Here is an 8,852-nt window from a genome sequence, read left to right as displayed (position 1 = left end):
CTCCAATGTGAACAAGTAACTCATGTAGACTCAGATTAATAGAAAATAGAAAAAGTTCGTTTTTTGACTACATATGTATTAGTTTCGAATATGAGTTTTGGTTTCGAATAGAATATATTATATAATAATATGGCTGCAAGATACGGAACGTTTTCCTACCTTGCTCCTTTATAAAGATATTTGATACAATTTTCGACGTCCCCTAGCTTGATTTTGTGAGAACAGATGACCTGCGAGTGAAAATTTAGCTAACAAATTAAATAGAGGCGACTTATTACTTTAACAGGCAGGTTCTTTTTAAATTATCATGATTCCTAAATGTCAGATCTGAATAAGGTTTATATATTATCCTTGATATCCATGCTGCTAGTGAAATTTAAAGATCAATATCAAAGATCTGTATATATGCGTCTGCCATTATAGCCGTTTAACATTATTGAAATTCTATTATTCGCAGTGTGGTATTAATGAATAATGAACAGGTATAATGAATAATGAATAATGAATAAATAATGAGTGTCTTAAATCAGACCTCCCTAATTCCATTCTTATTCCGTAATGATTTGGAGCTACATGCGTAGATAACCCGTAAATTATTCTGATATAATTATCTTACTTTGATATTAATTATACTGGTAATGCAAATGTGTAACACAGAACTCTAAATTTAACAAGTGGTGCTAATTTGAATCCCATGATAATCGGAAAATCAATGATCTAACATGACAAATGAAATTCTTATCGCATGAGTTTAACCATGAATAAGTACAGCCGTCTGATTATTGTAATGATTGCATTTATTGCCACACTAAGATGCAATGTATAATCATGATGTTAATAGCGCTGACAGTGGCGCCAGTAACCAGTGGCGCCAGTAACCAGTTGTAGGTGAAATTAAGGAGGAAGTGGGAGGTTTCAGGGGTACACAACGACGCCGCGCCGATTAATATTTACTTATCGAGATGGATGCTTACATATCGAGTTTCTAAATACAGTAAAACATCGCCCATCTGCATCATCTCCAATTGTTTTATGGGTGGCTCTTGAAACTGAAATTATTCACATGACAGCTCTCATAATTTTAATAGCTTATTTTCCAATATTTCAGATCTACTTCATTCAAAGGAAGTCCTGATAAAAGTATAAAAGTTCAGTACTTTAATGGCACTTGGCAGGGATACTTCGCTAGTGATATCTTTATGTTCTGTGAAACCTGTGAGTATTTCAATTTGTATAGTAAAACCCCGATTTACCGCAAACCCCGATTTACCGCAGCCATCTCCTTCCCCCAAATAGGGCTTAACATACACAATGCAATGTAAACAAAAAACCTCGATTTACTGCAAACCCCGATTTGATGATTCATCATAATATAAATGTATGTGTTGTGACACAACGTTACATTGTGACAGCAAATTAGAAAGGATCTAGATATCAACTAACGATTACTATTACTTTCAGCTTTTATACATGTATATAAGCGTTAAACTAATTTAGCTTCATCGCGGTATATATATAATATGCAATATGCAATACATTGTACTGTTTACGACTTGCAGTATTCATTATCTTAAAAACGATATATTCTTATATTCTTCTGATTAGTCCGATTAACTTTACTATATCCCAATTAATAACTCTAACTTATCTCTAACTTACCTCTAACTTACCTCTAACTCACCTCTAACTTATCTCTAACTTACCTCTAAATTACCTCTAACTTAACCTCTAACTTATCTCTAACTTTAAACCTCTAAATTACCTCTAACTTACCTCTAAATTACCTCTAACTTACCTCTAACTTATCTCTAGCTTACCTCTAACTTATCTCTAACTTACCTCTAACTTACCTCTAACTTACCTCTAACTTATCCCTAAATTACCTCTAAATTACCTCTAACTTATCTCTAAATTACCTCTAACTAACCTCTAACTTACCTCTAACTTACCTCTAACTTACCTCTAACTTACCTCTAACTTACCTCTAACTTACCTCTAACTTACCTCTAACTTACCTCTAACTTACCTCTAACTTACCTCTAACTTACCTAAAATTAACCTATAACTTACCTCTAAATTACCTCTAACTTATCTCTAAATTACCTCTAACTAAACTCTAACTTACCTCTAACTTACCTCTAACTTACCTCTAACTAACCTCTAACTTACCTCTAACTAACCTCTAACTTACCTCTAACTTATCTCTAACTTACCTCTAACTTACCTCTAACTTACCTCTAACTTACATCTTACTTTTAACCTCTAACTAACCTCTAACTCACCTCTAACTTACCTCTAACTTACCTCTAACTTATCTCTAAATTGCCTCTAACTAACCTCTAACTTACCTCTAACTTACCTCTTACTTACCTCTAACTAACCTCTAACTTACCTCTAACTAACCTCTAACTTATCTCTAACTTACCTCTTACTTACCTCTAACTAACCTCTAACTTACCTCTAACTTACCTCTAACTAACCTCTAACTTACCTCTAACTTATCTCTAACTTACCTCTAACTTATCTCTAACTTACCTCTAACTTACCTCTAACTTACCTCTAACTTACCTCTTACTTTTAACCTCTAACTAACCTCTAACTCACCTCTAACTTACCTCTAACTTATCTCTAAATTACCTCTAACTTACCTCTAACTTTGGACCTAAAATTAACCTATAACTTACCTCTAAATTACCTCTAACTTATCTCTAAATTACCTCTAACTAACCTCTAACTTACCTCTAACTTACCTCTAACTTACCTCTAACTAACCTCTAACTTACCTCTAACTAACCTCTAACTTACCTCTAACTTACCTCTAACTTACCTCTAACTAACCTCTAACTTACCTCTAACTAACTTCTAACTTACCTCTAACTTACCTCTAACTTATCTCTAACTTACCTCTAACTTACCTCTAACTTACCTCTAACTTACCTCTAACTTTGGACCTAAAATTAACCTCTAACTCACCTCTAAATTACCTCTAACTAACCTCCCATTATCTCAGGTGGTAGTGGCATTGTCGATGTCGCTCTGATAACATCTTCCTCAAACTTCTTTGTTTCGCCTACATTATGGCAGGGAATTCTGGGTCTCGGCTACAAAAGACTCATGCAGGTACCGTTTACTAGGTATAAATACCTTATAAGTACCTTATAGGTGGTACCTTATAGGTGGTACCTTATAGGTGGTACCTTATAGGTGGTACCTTATAGGTAACTTATACCTTATAACTCCTACATCTTATACCACCACCGGCCACTTCCCGCAATCTACACAATACCTTTTAGCCATTTTCCCATTGCTTCACTGAAGAACACACTGTGTGTCCCGACCCTGTTAAGTGTTACCCCTAAATTACACATTACTGTTACCCCTAAATTACACCGTAAACCACTTAAACAGGCCCAGTTACCAGGCCACGGCATACTTGTTATCCAGCCAAATGTGGTAACGAGGGGTTGACAGTATTGTTCGACACTCAGGGTATTTGAATAATTCAAACACACGTTACATGCGGACGTATGGGGACCTTGTTAGTACATGGTTACTGTGCTCGTTCACAGTAACCTATACAGTTGCAGTATAAACCTATTTCACGGACACATCATAGGCTAGGCTGGTTAACACCTAATTTACCTCTAACAACGAATAACATGTCATTACTTTGTTCTGCTGTGTTTCTGTGAATCATTCGTTCAACTGTCCGCACTGTCCAGAACTCACATATTGGAAATTATGTTGCTAGTAAGTAATGGCGACCAACACGACTACCTTCATCATTCAACCTGCTCCCTTTAAAATCACGTGACCATTTCAGCCTGCTCCCTATAATATCACGTGACTATATTTCAGCCTGCTCCCTATAATATCACGTGACCATTTCAACCTGCTCCTTATAAAATCACGTGACTATATTTCAGCCTGCTCCCTATAAAATCATGTGACCATTTCAACCTGCTCCCTATAATATCACGTGACCATTTCAACCTGCTCCCTATAATATCACGTGACCATTTCAACCTGCTCCCTTTAAAAACACGTGACCATTTCAACCTGCTCCCCTTTAATATCACGTGACTATATTTCAACCTGCTCCCTATAATATCACGTGACCATTTCAACCTGCTCCCTTTAATATCACGTGACCATTTCAACCTGCTCCCTATAATATCATTTGACATTTCAACCTGCTCCCTTTAATATCACGTGACCATTTCAACCTGCTCCCTTTAATATCACGTGACCATTTCAACCTGCTCCCTATAATATCATGTGACCATTTCAACCTGCTCCCTTTAATATCACGTGACCATTTCAACCTGCTCCCTATAATATCACGTGACCATTTCAACCTGCTCCCTATAATATCATGTGACCATTTCAACCTACTCCCCATAATATCACGTGACCATTTCAACCTGCTCCTTATAATATCACGTGACCATTTCAACCTGCTCCTATAATATCATGTGACCATTTCAACCTGCTCCCCATAATATCACGTGACCATTTCAACCTGCTCCCTATAATATCACGTGACCATTTCAACCTACTCCCCATAATATCACGTGACTATTTCAACCTACTCCCCATAATATCACGTGACCATTTCAACCTGCTCCCCATAAAATCACGTGACCATTTCAACCTGCTCCCTATAATATCACGTGACCATTTCAACCTGCTCCTATAATATCACGTGACTATATTTCAGCCTGCTCCCTATAATATCACGTGACCATTTCAACCTGCTCCTATAATATCATGTGACCATTTCAACCTGCTCCCCATAATATCACGTGACCATTTCAACCTGCTCCCTATAATATCACGTGACCATTTCAACCTGCTCCTATAATATCACGTGACTATATTTCAACCTGCTCCCTTTAATATCACGTGACCATTTCAACCTGCTCCCTATAAAATCACGTGACTATATTTCAACCTGCTCCCTATAATATCACGTGACTATATTTCAGCCTGATCCGAGTACAGCTGATACCGTACTAGACAGTCTGTCTGCAAAAGGTGCAGTGAGCCAAGTGTTCAGTATTGAGCTATGTGGACGAAGAGACCAGAATACTACAAAACTTGACGGGTTACTCGTTAGTAATTGTTGTACTTTTCTTACTGTTAAACTTTTTACCTTAGTACGTCATGCTTCATGATGTTGTTTCTTTCTTTTATTCCATTGTTGTATTGTAAATGTACTATTTACATAAAAGTTTCAAATCAAATCTTTATCAAAAATCATCACGTATTAGCAGTTATTTTTCCAGGGCTGTTTCTGGCAAAATTTCCTAATTATTTTAAGATGTGGCGAGAGACATCCAACGAATATCTACTCTAAAAGGGAAAATTGATTCCTTAGTTTTATCCTGTTCTTGAAGTGATGACATAAATAATGCAATGAGAATGATTATAATATGATAATGAACCATGAGAATTATAAAACATAACTGATCATATATCCTTTAAAGGTAAGTACTATAGGTACATACTATAGGTACATACTACATTACATGTTACATGGCGAGATCTCCATCCAAAAGGATTAGTCTGCGTCATCTGCGTCATTACTTTGTATTATACAACTTCGGCGGGTAATATTTCTCCATCCTTTTCGATCTGCAGCCAATCTTCTCATACAATCAATCGTGAGTCCATTACGATCCAATCTCTGCTCAGCATCTTCAATAAATACATCATTTAAGCTCTTCCTAGGCCTGCCTCTTGATCGTTTCCCATGCTTGGGTTTCCATTCAAGTAGATAGTTAGGTAACCGATCTTCAGGCATTCTACTGACATGTCCAAACCAACGTAGCCGTTTTGTTGCTATTATGTCAGTAAGAGCAGTTATTGAAGCCCTTCTTAAAACATCTTCATTTCTTACTCGATGGAACCACCCCACCCCCAGGATTCCGCGTAAGCAGCACTGATGGAAAGACTCCAATCTTCTTGTCTGCACTTGAGTCGTGCCCCACATCTCACTTCCATAGGTCAGAATGGTAAGGTACATACTAGGTACATACTATAGGTACATACTAGGTACATACTATAGGTACATACTAGGTACATACTAGGTACATCCTCCATACATTTTTGTATGTATTGTAGTTGTGAAAACAGTTTAAAACTATCGTTCTGTAGCATTAAATATAGGTTCTGTAGCATTAAATATAGGAAAATGATGACCTTATAGTCTACTGTAAAGGCTGCGATGACCCTCAGATTGCAGATTGCAGCTTGCTAAGTATTTTCACCATATCGATACTGAAAATGTGCAGGAGAACACCTACTCTAAGATAGCATCTGATACATTATTATTATTATAAAACAGGATCTTACAGACAAAAATGATTCATAAAAATACCTTAATGTGGTAAACTGTACCCTTGAAACAGATTTTCCCAACATCTGTTGCATGCAGATATATCTTTGATTTCGTTTAATTCATGCAATATATGATACAAATACAAATAATTTCAGGAATTAAATGCTACAGCAGATGAAAGTTACCAGTACACAGATCTGGTTAAGGAGTGGTATTATCAAATAGAACTAACTGATCTCACTGTTAACGGAACTGCAATTGTTGAGGAGTGCTTTGAGGTAAGGATCTTAAAAGTGCTGTTATTAAAGCTTAATTTATTGCTGTTACATATTACAATTATAAAATGTTGAAAAGACCTAAATATCTGCAATGCGCTAGAATCTATATAAAGTAAGAGTTTAGACTGATCATGCTGCGTGTTAGTTTTAAATGATATGCAAATTTCAAGACGGGGCAGTGCCACAATAAACCAAGAAAACACCCCCTGGATGAATGTCATAGAGAGCACGTTTCCTTGATTTTTGTAGGGGATTTGTATGGGATTTGACGCTTGTAGGGGATTTATGTTCCGGGGTATTTGGAACAGGTTTAGGGGTTTAAATAGTTAGTACCTGTCCCAAACCATCAGAAAAATCAAGTTTTGACCTCCCAACCCACTCAGGCCACTCCCAGGGGCCACGCCCATCCCAAAATAGCTGAAATCCAGGTAAAATCAAGATCGAAAATCTTTACCCCTGTAGGGGATTTATGTTCCGGGGTATTTGGAACAGGTTTAGGGGTTTAAATAGTTAGTACCTGTCCCAAACCATCAGAAAAATCAAGTTTTGACCTCCCAACCCACTCAGGCCACTCCCAGGGGCCACGCCCATCCCAAAATAGCTGAAATCCAGGTAAAATCAAGATCGAAAATCTTTACCCCTGTAGGGGATTTATGTTCCGGGGTATTTGGAGCAGGTTTAGGGGTTTAAATAGTTAGTACCTGTCCCAAACCATCAGAAAAATTAAGTTTTGACCTCCCAACCCACTCAGGCCACTCCCAGGGGCCACGCCCATCCCAAAATAGCTGAAATCCAGGTAAAATCAAGATCGAAAATCTTTACCCCTGTAGGGGATTTATGTTCCGGGGTATTTGGAACAGGTTTAGGGGTTTAAATAGTTAGTACCTGTCCCAAACCATCAGAAAAATCAAGTTTTGACCTCCCAACCCACTCAGGCCACTCCCAGGGGCCACGCCCATCCCAAAATAGCTGAAATCCAGGTAAAATCAAGATCGAAAATCTTTACCCCTGTAGGGGATTTATGTTCCGGGGTATTTGGAACAGGTTTAGGGGTTTAAATAGTTAGTACCTGTCCCAAACCATCAGAAAAATCAAGTTTTGACCTCCCAACCCACTCAGGCCACTCCCAGGGGCCACGCCCATCCCAAAATAGCTGAAATCCAGGTAAAATCAAGATCGAAAATCTTTACCCCTGTAGGGGATTTATGTTCCGGGGTATTTGGAGCAGGTTTAGGGGTTTAAATAGTTAGTACCTGTCCCAAACCATCAGAAAAATTAAGTTTTGACCTCCCAACCCACTCAGGCCACTCCCAGGGGCCACGCCCATCCCAAAATAGCTGAAATCCAGGTAAAATCAAGATCGAAAATCTTTACCCCTGTAGGGGATTTATGTTCCGGGGTATTTGGAACAGGTTTAGGGGTTTAAATAGTTAGTACCTGTCCCAAACCATCAGAAAAATCAAGTTTTGACCTCCCAACCCACTCAGGCCACTCCCAGGGGCCACGCCCATCCCAAAATAGCTGAAATCCAGGTAAAATCAAGATCGAAAATCTTTACCCCTGTAGGGGATTTATGTTCCGGGGTATTTGGAACAGGTTTAGGGGTTTAAATAGTTAGTACCTGTCCCAAACCATCAGAAAAATCAAGTTTTGACCTCCCAACCCACTCAGGCCACTCCCAGGGGCCACGCCCATCCCAAAATAGCTGAAATCCAGGTAAAATCAAGATCGAAAATCTTTACCCCTGTAGGGGATTTATGTTCCGGGGTATTTGGAGCAGGTTTAGGGGTTTAAATAGTTAGTACCTGTCCCAAACCATCAGAAAAATTAAGTTTTGACCTCCCAACCCACTCAGGCCACTCCCAGGGGCCACGCCCATCCCAAAATAGCTGAAATCCAGGTAAAATCAAGATCGAAAATCTTTACCCCTGTAGGGGATTTATGTTCCGGGGTATTTGGAACAGGTTTAGGGGTTTAAATAGTTAGTACCTGTCCCAAACCATCAGAAAAATCAAGTTTTGACCTCCCAACCCACTCAGGCCACTCCCAGGGGCCACGCCCATCCCAAAATAGCTGAAATCCAGGTAAAATCAAGATCGAAAATCTTTACCCCTGTAGGGGATTTATGTTCCGGAGTTCCGGGGTATTTGGAACAGGTTTAGGGGTTTAAATAGTTAGTACCTGTCCCAAACCATCAGAAAAATCAAGTTTTGACCTCCCAACCCACTCAG

At 38.5% G+C, this 8,852-nt stretch overlaps 1 protein-coding gene across 1 annotated transcript in view; it reads left to right on the top strand.

Annotated features, from left to right (window-relative positions):
- LOC134824605 (septin-2-like) overlaps positions 1-8,852 on the top strand; it is a 99,557-nt gene that overhangs the window by 69,725 nt on the left and 20,980 nt on the right. The window contains exons 5-8 of the mRNA XM_063836529.1: positions 1,109-1,215; positions 3,011-3,120; positions 4,989-5,114; positions 6,499-6,621. Of these exons, the coding sequence (XP_063692599.1) occupies positions 1,109-1,215; positions 3,011-3,120; positions 4,989-5,114; positions 6,499-6,621 (466 nt within the window). The remainder of the gene's footprint in view (positions 1-1,108; positions 1,216-3,010; positions 3,121-4,988; positions 5,115-6,498; positions 6,622-8,852) is intronic.

The sequence above is a fragment of the Bolinopsis microptera genome, chromosome 12 (genome assembly GCF_026151205.1).
Source record: "Bolinopsis microptera isolate Bmic1 chromosome 12, MBARI_Bmic_1.0, whole genome shotgun sequence".
In the NCBI taxonomy this organism is placed as follows: domain Eukaryota; kingdom Metazoa; phylum Ctenophora; class Tentaculata; order Lobata; family Bolinopsidae; genus Bolinopsis; species Bolinopsis microptera.
This window is presented reverse-complemented; position numbering and strand designations above follow the sequence as displayed.